We start from the raw sequence: 16,703 nt of genomic DNA on the forward strand, positions 1-16,703 counted from the left end.
CTTTCGGTGGATTTTGTTTTGCTTTGGTTTATTCCTCTCTCCAACTTTTGAAAACACATCATCTCAGCAGGTTTTTCTTCCGAACCATCATTGCTAACAGCAACAAATTCCTCACTACATCAAAGCCAGTTGCTACTTTTCTTGAGTACAGTTTTTAGAAATGGGCGCTGGTGTAGGCAGATAGGCAAGATCTCTAGACCTTGACTGTAAGGTAACCCTAAGTTAAGAAACCATCTCCAGCCACAAACTAATAAAGCTTTTCAGTATGTTTCTTAGGTAAGGGTGGTTTTGTTTAGCTTTTTTCCTTTTTATATATATTTTATTGACTTATTCCCCAGAGTCTGTTCATGAATTAGTTTTTTTAATTGCCCCTAAGCCTTTAGTTTCTCATAGTTAATGCTTTTTGGAAGTTCTTGTTTTTTGGCATGACCACAAAATTTCAAAGCTGTACCACTTTTGGTTAACTCACATTTTATGCTTTGATAGCTTAATTCTTCGATCTTAAAGTTCTCACAGTTCTTACCAGATTTGATTATACTGCTGTACCCCTCTAAGTAAAACTAATTATCCTCAACCAATAAATCCTGTTTCTTACTTCTAAGTTTCTCTAAATTCTCTTTTCAAAGAAGCTAGTAAAACATGACAAATTTTAACTCCCGCTGATCCACAACGCCTTAAAATCTTCTGGAAAAACTTATCGAAGATTAATATCTGGCTATGAAGTCTAATCCATCTACAATCTTATCTGTTAGGTCCACATGCTTCTCAGTTTCCCTAATCATTCCTGCCGAATAGTCCCGTTTCTGTTCATTAATTCCTTTTACAATACTTACCAGATTTTCTGCTTGTATAGCAGGAGCCCAATCTTTTGAACGCCTTCTAATGTCACTTCGGGCAAGTTGTTTCGGCTTGAGCCTAGTGCTTATGACTTCCTCAGAAGTTAACACTTTTAACTTGGCAGTGTACTTTTAGCAAACTAATTGTAAGGACTTCGAAGTATTAAAAACAAACAAAAACACCCTGTGGAAAACTGCTTCTCCTCTATCTCCCCAGAATTCTATTACCTCCTACCTTCTCCCCCAGGCACAGTCAAATTAATTGCCCGATTATTCACTTCCATCTTTCGTGTTACAATCCTTACATGCGATTTAAACGCCACCACCTTGGAGAAAAAAAATGCCCAGACCAGTCAGTTTTCAGGTCAAAGATGTCTTCTTCTCTGAAAATGGAATTTAGTATTTGCCACTTGGTCACTTAAAAAAATAGAATGCCTGATTTTTAGATAGTAAAGGGGTCTCCATTAAAGATCTAGTCCCAGGAACTCCACCTGGAGCAGTTCTGGACATGGGTGGGTAACTGTACTGAGGTTAGGTTTCAGGTTCACCCAAAGTAATGGCATTGGGCTCGTTTGTAGCCTGCTCACAGATGACACAAAGATCTGCTGTTCACTCTCGCACTTTTTTACAGAGCTGGAATGAACATGTCACCGGACGATTCCACAAGAAGCAATGCATGGATCGGATGGAAACGTATGTTAAGTGCTTTGATTGTCTCTTTAATATCTGTTCATGTGTTGATACATTAGTGTAAGGGGTCCAGTGGATGAAATTCAGGTGAGGCTCTCCATGGACTGGTATTTTCAGGCAATGGGATACAGATTTCAGACCAATACTAACAAAACTCAGTGTTCTCCCCAGGACCTATTAAGTGGGCGGGCCGCCCGGCTGTTTTGAAACCCCGCCCGGGTGCTCCAAGGCCCGCCCGCATCACATGCTCATGTGCGCTGCCGTCTGCTCGCATAGAACGGGTCTCCGTCTGAATTGCAATTCCTAGTTCCGGCTGCGCTGCCCTCCTGGCGCCTGTAGAGTTGGCATATCTTAAGAGCAGCGGCAGCCTCCTTGATGTAGTAGCGCTTGTCCACAGCACCCTGTCTTGCCGCTCTGCTAGAACACTGTGGCCCACCTCTTCAGCCCGCTGATGCCCGGCTTCTGATCGCAGTACGGCTTCACGCTGAGTATCTTCACAGCCATGATCGGCTGTGAGGAGAATACACGTGCTGCAGGCAGCCCAGGGGAGGCACTGGCCAGGCCACTGTACGGACGGGACTGTGGGTGAGTACTGAAAAGGAAAGGATGTGCTCCCTAGTTCCGGTTGCGCTGCTTCATATAGCGCATTACTGCACATCACCAGCAGCGATCTGAAGATCGGACAGAACTCTACAGGCAGGCAGCGCAACCGGAACTAGGGAGCACATCCTCCGGTCCCCTTCAGTACACCCACCCTCCCGTCCATACAGTGGCCTGGCCAGTGCCTCCCCTGGGTTGCCTGCAGCACGTGTATTCTCCTCACAGCCGATCATGGCTGTGAAGATACTCGGCGTGAAGCCGTACTGCGATCAGAAGCCGGGCATCAGCGGGCTGAGGAAGTGGGTCACAGTGTTCCAGCAGAGCGGCAGGACAGGGTGAGCGCTACTACATCAAGGAGACCGTTCAGCTCATCCAAATTGTGGCTGCCAATGGGGTGAGCAGGGGGAGGGGGTGACATTGGGAAATGTTAAGGAATAGCTCCCACCTGTCCCTCTTTGGGAGCCCTGTCCCCCTTTCAGGACTTTGTACATAATATATATATATATATATATATATATATATATATATATATATATATATATATATATATATATATATATATATATATATATATATATATATATATTTATATATATATATCCACTAAAAATGTGTTTGACTGTAAATTTTATTCCCATCCTTTAAATTGATATATCACTAATTGTAAAATGTTACTATTAATGAACCAAGATAAAAAGGACCAGGGTGGTTTGAATAATAAAACAACATATTTTTCTTATGAAACCTTTATGGTATGCATGACTAGGGGGTGTGATGGGGGCGTGATCAGGGGTGTGGCAGGGGAGTGGCTTATGTCTCCCTCTTCCTCATCTCAAAAAGTTGGGAGGTATGGTTAAGGGGAGGAAGCGGTGTTAAAGTGCAAGCATACTGGATCAGGGCAGAGGGGTACCCTATACTGCAGGGTGTAATAATCATAGAATGGTTGTGTATTTATAAATAGAATGGTTGTAGTAATGCTGCAATGTATGTGCTGTAATGTATTGTGCTGTAATGTAGGGTGATGGGATGTGATCACTAATAAGCTGTAGGTCGGTGCAGTAATATGTGGAGTGTGGCGGGTGATGTAAGGGAGCATACTGAAGTGCAGTAATATGTGGAATGTGATAGTGGTACAGTATTGCATGAAATGTGTCTGAGAGTGCAATAACCTATGTTATAAGGTAATAGTATTGTTTGAGTTGTCTATTGGGAGATAGGTGGAGCTGCAGTAAAGTATTAGGTGAGAGTAATGGAGGTGAAGGGACGCATGGTGATAGGGGGTGCAGGAATGCATGGGCCATGATAGGGGTTGCAGAGGACGTGATAGGGGGTACAGGGATGTCCTATGCTGTAAGCAGAGTTGCCGGCCCTGCTTTCCCCTGGTTGCAACCCACCCGGCTACTTTTTCATGCCACCCGGCTACTTTTTCATGCCACCCGGCTGGAAAAAAATTCTGGGGAGAACACTGAAAACTGTTCAAAGCAAACAGAGGCGCAAGAAGGAGAAAAATAGTTAAACTATAGAGGAGGCAGTGGTGGACTTGCCTCCTCCAAGTAGACTTAAAGCACTGTCTATTTTGAAAAAACACATTTTTACATACCCCAGTCGTGCAATGCGTTTCACAGGCGTGACCCTGCTTCATCTGGCAATATAGAAGGCGCATATAACAGTTGCAGGTCTTAGCCAAGCGCCTGATGAAGCAGGGTCACTCGTGTGAAATGCGTTGTACAACTTTTTGGAGTATGTAAAAAATTTTTTTGAGAAATCAACAGTACTTTGTGTCTACTTGGAGGAGGCAAGTCCACCATTGCCTCTGTTTTAACTATTTTAGCTATTTTTATTCTTCTTCGCCTCTGTTTGCTTTGAACATTGAGTCCACTCTTGGAGGGGTGTTAACCCCCTTTTTTCTGATCTACGGAGAGCGACTTCTTAACTCTCTGGGGGATAATCCCGAGCTGAGCTCAGGGTAAGCCGCCACAGAGGATGATTTGCATAATGGGCCGATTCGCCGCCGCTACCCGCCGTGCAGCTACATGAGTTAAAAAAAAAACCGCTGCGCCGCCCCCTGGCGATATTATTGTATTGCCCAGGAGGTTAAAGCGGATCCGAGATGAAAAACTATAACAAGTAACTTGTCTATATATCTTCTCTAAATTTTAGATAGTTTACACAGCAAATCTAGCTACAAACAGCTTCAATAGAATATAATTATTTTTTCCTATGATACAATATTCTGTTTGTAAACCTTACACACAGGCAAGCTTATCTGCATCATCAGCACTCGGACTGTGAAAAAAACCTAATCCTTCCTCTGAAATCTCTGGCTAGTAATACATCCCCCTCCTCCTGCCCAGACTGAGCTCCCATAAGCCCTTGCTACTGTCTGAAAATGCCAAGACTCTCTGAAAATCTGTGGGCGAGGCTTGTTTAGTTTATAGGGAATTAGAGTATTAAAACAAGTGTTTGGCTTGAGGAATGCCCTATAAACAATAGGAAAGGAACACAATTATGCAATGAGTAAAAGTTCATCTCTGATCCACTTAAATCTTGAGTGGAGACAGGTCTAATTTCCCCACCTGCATTCACAGTGGTTGCCTATAAGGTGACACTGATTTGTGAGTATTTTACTTGCTTTTCAACATCCATTTATTGCCAGTACTTGCTACATGATATTGGGCTCTCGGTGTCCCCTTTTTGTACTTACAAAACTGGGGTGCTAACGGGCAACCACAACCTCAAGAACGTGGAGAATTCCATCTCTAAGCGGATAGAATGCCTTCTTCAGTATATGATGGGTCACGCTCTTAGAAAAACAAAAACCGCTGGATGCAATATCACAGGGCATACCCTGATAAAAGGGGGTATACTGTATATGAGGTGAGAGGAGGCATCCCAAAAATGATATGCAAATAATTGGACGTGGTAGGATGAAAACGTCTTACCTCAGAATGCCGGTGAAGAGAATTTAAATTTTGCTGGACTAAAAGATGACCTGCTCATTGAGCACTCCATGTAAGTGTGTGCAGCTATCTTAATGGTAACCTGAGGGGAGAGGGATACAGAGGCTGACATGTTTTTCATAATTTTTTTAATAATGCACTTTACCTGGCTGTCCTGCTGATCCTCTGCTTCTAATAATTTAAAGGGATACTGTAGGGGGGTCGGGGGAAAATGAGTTGAAGTTACCCGGGGCTTCTAATGGTCTCCCACAGATATCCTGTGCCCGCGCAGCCACTCCCCAATGCTCTGGCCCCACCTCCGGTTCACTTCTGGAATTTCAGACTTTAAAGTCTGAAAACCACTGCGCCTGCTTTGCCGTGTCCTCACTCCTGCTGATGGCACCAGGATCGTACTGCGCAGGCACAGACCATACTGGGCCTGCGCAGTACGATCCTGGTGACATAAGGGGAAGCAAGGACACAGATACGCAGGCGCAGTGGTTTTCAGACTTTAAAGTCTGACATTCCAGAAGTGAGCCGAGGCGGGGCCGGAGCATCGGTGAGCGGCTGCACGGGCACAGGATGCCTGTGGGGGACCATTAGAAGCCCCTGGTAACTTCAACTCATTTTCCCCCGAATCCCCCCCCCCCTTACAGTATCCCTTTAAGCCATAGACCCTGAACAAGCATGCCGATCAGATGTCTGACGGATCTGATAGTTTTTTGGGTGCGTCCTCCCACCTCATGGGTGCTGATGCGTGTTCCTCATACTTGATGGCTGTTAGCTGCATGTCTTGTAGCTTTCAGGCAGAAGCCTAACTTAAACTTACCGTATATACTCGGTTATAAGTTGAGAAATTTTGGACTGACTCAAAGTATAAAAGTGTGTGTGGGGGGGGGGGGTCGCCTTATACTTGAGACAGTCCAAAATGTCCCCACTTATAGCCAGGAATGGGGGAGGCACCTCTCTCCCCTTTCCTGCAATGCAAAGCAAACAACTTGCTGAAAAGCACCCTCCCTTTCACCACCACGCAAAGGGGTCTCTGGTCTCTATCTCTCCCCCTCTGTAATCGCTGAAGTGGAAGCTATCATTCACTAACCCAGCCTCCTCCCTTCTGCCGTGCTCGCACTGGGCTGCGTGCATGAGCTCACAGCTACAGCTCCCGACGTCATGTGATTTCACGTATCGCATGACGGGAGCTGTAGGTGTGTTAACCCACACATTCCGGTGCGAGTACAGGGAGAAAAGAGGAAACTGCGCTATGATAGATCAGTGTGAGAGATGGCTTCTGCTTCAGCAATTCCATAGAGGGGGGAGAGATGGAGAGAAGAGGCCTCTTTGCGTGGTGGTGGGAGGGAGGGGGGCTTATAAAGCTTTTAAGCAAGCTGTCTGCTTTAAACTGCTGGGAAGGGGAGATGGGATAGCTATAGCCCACAAGTGACTGCACAGGTAGGGGGACACAGCAGGAGTCACAAAGCTAGGGGACGCACAGCTGGAGCCACACAGCCAGGGGGACACGGGCCACACAGCCAGGGGGACACATGGACCACATTGCTAGAAGGGCCACACAGCCCTTAACTTTGCTCTATAGACTTATATTTGAGTAATAAATTCCAGTTTAAGAAAGTCAAATATTGGGGTCGACTTATACATGAGGTCGACTTGCATCAGGGTATATACGGTATACCAAATCCAAGGAATTGCAAGAAGCTGGACGGTATTTATAGTATTGTTATATTCAGTATCCTCCTTTAACTTCCTTAGCAGAGTCAGGCTCGGGCCAGAAATCTGCGGGTCAGAGTGGTAACCCCCAGCCTGACTTGGAGTAGCCACCGGGTGGTAGATGCAGAGTCTTTGCTCAGCGGGCATGTGTAACTCTCCTCCCCCGGGGTCCTACTGCTGGCAGCCATTCTTCTTCCGATCCTTGGTGGCTCTTGATCCCTCTGGTGAGAGATCGCCGTTTGATACAGGACATCAGACAGTGGGGTAGAGCGCCAACCGTGGACGCAGAGAGAATTGCAGCACTGGACCCAGGGGAGATAAGCTATATGCAGGGGCTGCTGCAGATCTCTCTGGGGGATGATTTTTCCTGTCAGTTTTGGGATTTATATTGTACAAGTAGAGGACGGAATTCCAGTTTTTAGGTTTTATCTGATGTGGCTGCTATCATCAGGCCATCACCCTAACTGTCTGTTTTCTTTTTAAAGGTCCCCAGAATGGAACGGGCAGCAGCGAATGTAAGTATTCACATATGTTTGGCGGCTGTTTTTTGAATTGGGACAGTGTCCTTAGATTTGTCACCCCCCCCCCCCCCCCCCCCCCCCCCCCCCAGTACATTATACTGGGAATACACGAGTCGATCCGGCGGCTCGATTAGCCGCTCGTCCCCGCGGGCGCTTCCTTATCTTCTGCTCGATTCCCAGCTATTGGGGTTCGTGCGGGGAATCGATCCAGCAGGTCATCGGACCTGTCGGAAATGATCAATCGAGCCATCAGCGGCTCGATTGATAAGGGCGCATTGACCTGTGTATGCTCAGCATTAGACAATAGCCACCAGATTGGCCTTCTGATGCTTCTCTGATAGTCTGATTTAGAGTGGGATCTATTGCCTGCTCACACCCTGCAGACAAATCTCCAATAGATTTCAGCATGAAATCTATTGGAAGTCTACTTAGCGCAACCACCTGCCGACAGCACTCTTTCCTATATATTATCTGATGTTTATATTTTGGCATGATTTTGTATTTGAAACTTTTCTTATACTCAATGAATACTAGACCCTTGCTTGATGCATGTTGGCAAGTTACAGGCAAAAATGTCATGAAAATTAATTGAACTATTTTTTGCATGGAAATCCAGCAGAAATTGAACTCCAGGTACATTAATCTGTGCGCTAAGCTCTATCATAAAGCGTCAACCTATTACGTTGTGCTGTACAAAGCAGGAAACAAACATATAGAATACAATGGCATGCACAAGATATCTTCATTGGTACATTGGACAGAATTGGTAGACCTAATTAGTGATTGTTGTTTGTTTTTGGAATGTCAGCTTTGTCCTGCTGATTGGTAATTTTCAGAGTGAATAATGTTTGAAATATTTGCAGGGGCGAACCATATATGCTGCAGCAATCCACCAATCCGGCACCAGGCATCCTGGGACCTCCCCCACCTCCATTTTCCATGGGAGGTGGACCTGAGGGGCGACATGGCAATTTTAGGGGACCCATGGGTAAGTCTGAAATGTCTTTCTATAACTATCCTGCTAGAGACCATATCCTCTGCAGTGTAGTGTAACATCTTGTCACAGAGACTTCTCACTCTGCAAGTGTATAAATAGAACAAATATCAGCTTGCACAATACTGAAATGTTCAGTAGGAGTGATGAGATTAATAGCGAGCTGCTAATCATTTTGGCTTGCATGAAAATTGGATGCCACGAGGAAACGTGTCGGTCCAAATCTACTAAGTTCAGCTGATTGTCCCATTGCCAAGTTTCATTCAGTTTTGATTTACAGTTGCTTTAAAGGGTACCTGAGATGGTGTAAAAGGAAGAAATTATAGATACCTGGAGCTTCCTCCAGGCTGATCGGTCCCTCGCCATCCTTTTGTCCCGCCTGGATCCTCCGCAGTTTTCCACGGAAAATCGGCCAGTCGGCACAGCGTCAGTCCGGCTGCACTTCTTGACCTGTTGCAGAGACCAAGCAAAGGTCTCAACAGAAGATCTGAGGGTCATGTGTCAAGTTAGGTGGAGGCATAGCTGGACTTTTTTAAACCAGGTGGTCCAGACAACAGTCAGTCGCTGGTTTAGTAGAGCCATGTTGGTTGGTGAAATCACAGGAAGTTAGAGGTGGTATCGCACGAGACAGACAAAAACTGGGTAGGAGATTTGGGCGTAATGAGAATTACGGCTAGTAATTTGGACTGAGCCAAAAATACTATAAAAACTACGTAAATCTGCAGCCAAATGAAGACTTGCCCCCTGAGGCAGTGGCGGCCTGAAAGGGGAATAGTAATCAACACTGCGGGGACTTTTGCAGGAGCAGGGTGAGATGTTTTTTCAGCTTTACCCAAATTTCCCAGTGCCTTAATTACATGTACACGTGCAGAAAGAGGTCTTATAGTAGGTTTTACAAGGTTATGTGGAACTTGATTTGCATGCATCCTATGTAGGCTATACGGTAAATTTGAAAACGGTTTTAAAAGGCACCTGAGAAGACTAATATAGAGGTATTTATACTTAGGGCTTCCTCCAGCCCTAAGGTGAGTTGGCTCCCTTGTCGTCCTCGCTTCAGCTGGGCACCGGAGCCCAGAAATGTGCAACTGACCAGATTACCGGGGGGAGGATTACAATACAATGGAGTGCCCGGAGAGGATGGTGGGGGAGCCCACGCACCTCATGGGGCTGGAGGAAGCCACAGGTCAGTATAAATACCAGCCATATTAGTCGTCTCACGTACACTTTTTAAAGGATACCCAAGGGGACATGATGAGATAGGTATGTGTATGTACAGTACCAAGCACACTAATAACTAGACTGTTCCTTTTTTTTTTTTTCTGCCTGAAAGAGTTAAATATCAGGTATGTAAGTGGCTGACTCAGTCCCTACTCAGACAGGAAGTGACTACAGTGTGACCCTCACTGATAAGAAATTCCAACTATAAAACACTTTCTTAGCAGAAAATGTCTTCTGAGAGCAGTAAAGAGTTAAAAATGTTCACTAGTTCTTAGATTTTAGCTCTGGCATACTTCAATGGATGTGTCATTGAGCAAAACAATAAAACAGTTAAAACTTAAAAAGTAGATTTAAACATAAAAATAAAACTGTGGAATATCTTAGTCCATTTTTAGAAGAAGGAAGCTAGATACAAAAGTTTTTCATTTGTTTATTTTCGCGTCGGGTGTGCTTTAACTCTTGTGTAGAATGGGTGCTTTAACTTTATTAATGCTTGTTCCCTAATCTTTTCGAAGGTGATGATAGGATGGGACCAAGGCCTATGCTGAGGAAGGTTTGTATGCCTTAAAGTCCTTTAACCACTTCTATACCATGAAATGTTGTGCTGATCTGTGCTGCGTGGGCTCTCCAGCCCACAGCACAGAGCAGCTAGCAGCCAGGCCGATCAGACTTCCCCCCCCCCCCCTTTTTTCCCCACTAGGGGGATGTCCTGCTGGGGGGGTCTGATCGCCGCCGGCTGCTTGCGCTTGCGGGGGGGGGGGGGGGGGGGGCTCTTCAAAGCCCCCCTCCGCAGCGCTTCCTGGCCTCCTTCCCTCCCTCTCCCTCCCCCTGTGAGGGATAGGCGCCTGATGGGATAGGCTTTAGCCTATCAGATGCCGGTGATCCCCGGCCAATCAGAGGCCGGGGATCACCGATCTCCTCTACGGCGCTGCTGCGCAGCAGCGCCGTATACATGTAAACACCGGGGAAGGTCTTCCCCGTGTGTTTACATTTACCCTGCGAGCCGCCGATCGGCTCACAGGGTGTTCACGGAGACACCCTCCGTGAACTGACATGGAACGGCCGCTCCATAGAATACACTTCAGGATTCAGGGGCGTGTATATACGCACCGAGAATCCGGAAGTGGTTAAACACATGTATATAAATATCACATAGAAACAATATGCATAAGCCTGTACTTTCTAGTAAATACCATATGTACTTTGTCTCGTCTCAACCCCCCTCCCACACCCTTCTTGCATGCAAATTTGTCTGACTTTGTCTAACTCTGCTTAATGCTAGTTTGGAAAAACCCCAGAGTGTGTATAACCCCTGCTGCATCCTTCTGGAGCTCCTCTGGGCCTAGAAGATGGAGAGGGGCCCCTCCACATTGAGGGCTGTTTCATGTTTGTGTCTTTTCCATGTCTAGGGTACCGGCGGCAGGGTGGTTCACATCATGGAATTTGAACGCGGCAAGAACTTGAAGTTCCAACTTCTCAAACTGGCCGAGCCCTTCGGGACTGTCACAAACTGTCTTATTTTAAATAAGATTAATGAGGTAGGTATGGCTTTCTGAGAGCTTACATAATCTAATCTGAAGTGGAATTGCAAAAAAAGTCACACCAGTGGTTATACAGAACAATACGTGACCTCGCCAAAATTTGGTGGCCATACTTCTTTACATCTGCCATTAGATCCCTCTGATCGAATCTGATCATAGAGAGGGCTTTATTGCTTGCCCATATTGGAAATCATTCTCGCGCAACCTGCTGTGCCCATTCCCCCTCCCTCAAACACCCCTCACCCCACCCCCCAAGTGTGTATGTGTGTGCACCCATGCCTGTAGTGAATGTTACAAGATCACCTGCCACGCAAATGCTCACTTCCTCTGGTGTCTTTTTGACTTGTCCCTCCGAGCGGCTGTGTCGCATGACTCTGGGGCATGTAGTGACATCAGTAGTTGTGCCATTGTCACACGGTACAGGGGCTCGCGGTGACCATTATTAAAGACACCACTGTATAGGAGCCGAGGAGCCGCACCAGCATACAACAGGTGAGCATGCAACACTCACTGGGGGGTTGCATGAGCCGAGGGTCTGTTGGTCTTTGGGAAGACTAACACCGTTGATGCCGCGCACTCGGGCCCTTGTATGAGATTTTCCAGTATGCTATATCGATTTTTTTTCTTCAGCTGAAAATCGATCCATATCCAGCAGATTCAATTATGACAGATATCGATGCTGAAAACTGATTTATGTATGGTCACCCTTATTCCGGCTCTGATGCCGTAATCTCTGCCGTGAACACTTATTAGCTGTAACTCGTTGTTTCTCTTACAAAGTGTGATTGATTTGAAACTAAAAACACTCTGGTGATGATTGATTTCCCATCCATTGAAGGCTTTCATTGAGTTGTCCACCACGGAAGAGGCTGAGGCCATAGTGGACTATTACAGCAACAATACACCTCTTGTGTTCGGAAAGCCGGTCGGTGTACACATGTCGCAGAAATACAAGCGGATCAAGGTAAGCATTGTCGGTGTTTCCACTGGTGCAGTGTTTTTTTGGGGGAAATGCTTTCACACTTGTGTAATCTATTATAATGTCTTGTCTTCCTCCTATGAATAGAAACCAGAAGGGATGCAGGGAGGACCTCCTGAACAGAGAGAGTCTAAGCCTGAAGTGAGGGGAGACGCCGGCCGTGTCATCCACTTGTCCAATCTGCCGTCCACGGTCTATTCTGACAGCGCAGTTATAAAGCTGGCCGAGAACTACGGAAAAGTCAAGACGTACATCCTGATGAGGATGAGAAATCAGGTCTGTGTACATGTTTATCAAGTCATGTGATCAAATGAGCTTTGTTTGTACAATTAGTCCACGGTTAACGAAAGAGCTAGGGGACTGTAGGTTCATTCTTAACCTGAATCTGTTCTCAAGTCTGAACACTGTGCCATCTCTGTCCCCTGTACCTCCTCTGTGCCTCCAGAGTACCCCTCTGTGTCACATCTGCCCTCTGTACTTGCTTATACAAGTTAAAGACATTTTTTTCTTTGAATTTTTATTTTTTGATTTGTTCCCATGGAAACACAGAATCCATGCCATTCGTATCGGCGGGTCGTTCGTAAGTCAGGGACTACCTGTATTACAAAGTGATTCAACTGATTTGCAGAGGTCTGGATCACACGAGACCAAATGCGCACGTTTATTATTTATTAGGTTTATATAGTGCCAACAAATTAAGCAGCGCTGTACAATACATACGTTTAGACAATAACAGGAGTGACCGACAACACAATGGGCTCTGTTCACAAAACTTCTCATAAGTGACTTATTTGTCACCTAAGGGATAAAAATAACCTTTCAGCACGTTTACAAGCAAAATAATCACTTAAAGTGAACCAGAGATGAAGCACCCTCATGTATTTTACCATATAAATCAGTGGGAACATTAGAGAAAACACCTACCATGCTTCCTGTTTCATTCTGCAGTGCACAGCTTGTTTCTTATCAGACCTGATAAAATCCCTGACTGAGCATTCAGTCTGGCTTTGCTATGACTCGGCTATGATTCCTGAGCAGAGCCAGCAGGGGGCAGGCTTGGACTTGAAAAGACATGAGAGAACACAGACTGAGCTATAAATATTCCTGAGCAAAGCCAGACTGAATGCTCAGTCAAGGATTTTATTAGGGCTGATTAGAAGCAACCTGAGCAGTGAAGAATGAAACAGAAAGCAAGGTAGATGTTTTCTCTGTTTCCACTGATATATATGGTAAAATACATGAGGGTGATTCGTCTCTGGTTCCCTTTAAATTAAAGGCTAGTGCACACTATAATTTTCGATCATGATTTTTGCTCATTCGGCCCGTTTTTTTGCTTATTCATTGAAGCTGAATTGCACCAAATAATGCGACATGCTGTGTGTGTGCGCGATTTTTAGAAAAATCACAACACTACTGTGGGAACACCCTCATATGGTATCATTAGCCAAGCGCTTTTCAAAGTGCTGGCGATCTGAAAAGCGCTCAGAAGCACTTTAGGTGCGCACCAGCCCTTAGTTGTTTGTGATTAACATCACTTCAATAGTACTTTTCTTGCCTTAATTATATTTTTGCTTTTTATGAGCTTAAAATGTAACCAATAAGGTGAAAACGGAGCTGTAAAAGCTTTGAAAATCATGCCTAGTACAGGTAATAAGCTACAACACAATACAGATAATAAGACAATGCCAGATCATACACTGGAGGAGTAATCCCAATAATACAGTTCATTATTTGGACTACTTATTATTGGGGGTGCGCAATAAAGTATGATACAGAAGGAGAGAGGGCCCTACCAAAGTCTTACAATCTAGAGGGAGGGGGTGGTGACACAAAAGGAGGGAGGCTGCATCGAGAGGTTCTCGGCAGAGAGAGTTGGGAATGCGTTAAGGTGAGGTAGGCCTCCTTGAAAATGTGTGTTTTGAGGGCTTGTTTGAAGGGGGCAAGCCTAATGGGCAGTGGTAGAGTTCCACAGGATGGGGCAGCTCTAGTGAAGTCCTGTAGTCGTGCAAGGGAGTGTGAGTGGTGAGGAAGAAGAGGTTATTGGAGGAGCGAAGTGGGCAGCCAGGTGTGTATCTGCTGACCAGGTCAGAGATGTAGCTTGGGCAGGACTTGTGTATAAATTTGTATGCCAAACATAGGATCTTGAAGCGGATTATGACTCTGATCAGGAGCCAGTGAAGGGATTTGCATAGGAGAGTCCTGGAGACAGAACAGTGGGAGGAGTAGGTTAGTCTGGCTGCTGCGTTCATGATGGGTTGTAAGGTGGCAGTGCGGTTCTGATGAGGGAGGCTTGACAGGACGGCGTTGCAGTAGTCCAGGCGGGAGATAAGGGCATGGACAAGGAGTTTGGCAGTGTCCAGGGCCAGGAAGTGCCAGATCTTAGAAATGTGTAAATAGAGATTGCAGGTCCTAGCAATGGTTTGGATGATACAAATCCATACAAATCTGATATGCCCAGCACCTGTCATCAGTAGGATGGCCTCTGTAAAGGCGTCTACACGCTAAAATAAAATGATCCAATTTTAAATAAATTAGACAAAATGGTTGTACAGGAAAATCAAAAGGTTTTAACCACTTCACAACTGAGGGGTTTTACCCCTTGAGCACCCTTTCCGCAAGCGTACTTCCTGTATGCTTGCAGGTCGCATAAACAAAAAGTTACTGTGGCCAAATCGTAAAACTACACCCTAAAGCATTTTTCATATACAAATACATTACTTTTACACTAAAAATTAACTCATTACCTCCTACACTCCCCAATTTTTTTTTTTTTTTTTTATTAAAAAAAAAAAAATTACAATAAAAAAAAAAATACATAGTTACCTTAGGGACTGAACTTTTTCAATATTTGTCAGGAGGGTACAACACTGTTACTTTATAAACTATGGGCTTGTAATTAGGGATGGACGCAAAACTGAAAAAAATGCACCTTTATTTCCAAATAAAATATTGGCGCCAAACATTGTGATAGGGACATAATTTAAATGGTTTTATAACCGGGACAAATGGGCAAATACATTTCATTGGCTTTAATTACAGTAGCATGCATTATTTAAAAACTATAATGGCCGAAAACTGAACTAATGAATTTTTCCCACATTTTTCCTATTTTCCCATTAAAACATATTTAGAATAAAATCATTCTTGGCATAATGTCCCACCTAAAGAAAGCCTAATTGGTGGCGGAAAAAACAAGATATAGTTCATTTAATTGTGATAAGTAATGATAAAGTTATAGACGAATGGAAGGAGTGCTGAAAGGTGAAAATTGCTCTGGTGCTCAAGGGGTAAAACCCCTCAGTGGTGAAGTGGTTAAAGGAAGACTGAATTTGCATGTTTTTGTTGTAGGCATTCATTGAGATGGAGAGGGCGGAAGATGCACAGAACATGGTAGAACACTGTGCTAGGACCCCTCTCTTCTTCCAGGGGAAGGATGTGAAGGTGGGCCTCTCGCAGAGGTACAAGAAGCTGGTGTTACGGGTAAGCTTTCCTGTATGTTTCATGCCGCCTGCAGACTCTCATATCACAGATTGTCACTGCAGCTGTCTATAGATTAAAGTAAGCTTTAGTGAAAAATGCAATCGTCAATAGCTGCTTTCCTGCATCCTCGTTTAGTGCTGTTTGATAGAAAAGCACATCAGGGAATCTCTTGTTTGCTGTTAAGGAAGGTTCTGTGCTGTAGGGGCATCTCGTGGATCCAGAGACTTCCTCCTTCATAGGCAAATATTTACTTTTGGACATTTTAGTCTTGGGTGCTCTTTAAAGAGAATCCGTAAGGAAAAAAGTGCCCAGGAGGGTAATTACCTCGGGAGGAGAAAACTCTGGATCCTAATGAGGCTTCCCCCCCCCCCCCCCCCCCGTCCCAGTGCTGTCAGCCCAGAAAATCCGCCGGGCTCCTGGATCGTAGCAAACCTGTGTGTGCCTCATGCAGTAGCTGCTTTTCTTTGGTGCTCAGGTGGAAATAGCTGAGCCTGATTGAATGCGCTCTAGTACGCAGGTGTCTTTGCCTGCATACTAGAGCGGATCTGGTCGTGCTCGGCTATTTCTGCCTGAGCCCGAATGAAGGCCGCTACTTACTGCATGAGGCACACACAGGATCCAAGAGCCCGGCGGATTTTTGGGGGCTGACAGCGCTGGGACGGGGGAAGCCTCATTAGGATCCAGAGGAAACCCCCACCCACCAAGGTAAGTACCCCCCAGGGGCTTTCTTTAATTTTTAGAAGTTTAACCATTTAATTGGGAGTAGCCATATTATTAGTAGACCTTGACACGTTAGTAATTATATAGTCCAGAATAGAGTCAGCCTTCGCTTCTATGTGATGCACTAAGAGTGCTTGTAAATCATAACATCTGGTCCTGCTTTCCTTGATGTCATCTTATGCTTTCTGAAAATGTTTTTTTTTTTTTTTTTTCCTAGATTCCAAATTCTTCTGTAGACAGACTGAAAGAGAAGAACAGGTAAATATAGAATTGGAGAAAAATACCTGACATTCATTATTAGAGGTGTTAAACTCTAAATATGAAAATCTAAAAATCGCTTTGTGTAGCACTGACTTTACGTAAAAACTGTTGTTCACTAATGGTGCAGTCTTAGAAATTGGACAAACATCAGATTATGTTAGTGGTAAACCTTAGAGCGTTTTAAAGCAGCAGGGATAGCCAT

General features: G+C 45.0%; 1 protein-coding gene across 2 annotated transcripts in view; it reads left to right on the top strand.

Moving 5' to 3' along the window:
- The window catches only part of MATR3 (matrin 3), a 67,093-nt gene that overhangs the window by 40,166 nt on the left and 10,224 nt on the right, over positions 1-16,703 (top strand). For both annotated transcript variants that reach the window (XM_068278146.1, XM_068278147.1), the window contains 9 exons: positions 1,468-1,529; positions 7,273-7,302; positions 8,172-8,296; positions 10,036-10,073; positions 10,930-11,058; positions 11,900-12,025; positions 12,128-12,316; positions 15,389-15,520; positions 16,458-16,498. In XM_068278146.1, coding sequence (XP_068134247.1) covers positions 1,468-1,529; positions 7,273-7,302; positions 8,172-8,296; positions 10,036-10,073; positions 10,930-11,058; positions 11,900-12,025; positions 12,128-12,316; positions 15,389-15,520; positions 16,458-16,498 — 872 coding nt within the window. The remainder of the gene's footprint in view (positions 1-1,467; positions 1,530-7,272; positions 7,303-8,171; positions 8,297-10,035; positions 10,074-10,929; positions 11,059-11,899; positions 12,026-12,127; positions 12,317-15,388; positions 15,521-16,457; positions 16,499-16,703) is intronic.

The sequence above is a fragment of the Hyperolius riggenbachi genome, chromosome 3 (genome assembly GCF_040937935.1).
Source record: "Hyperolius riggenbachi isolate aHypRig1 chromosome 3, aHypRig1.pri, whole genome shotgun sequence".
NCBI classification, from domain to species: Eukaryota; Metazoa; Chordata; class Amphibia; order Anura; family Hyperoliidae; genus Hyperolius; species Hyperolius riggenbachi.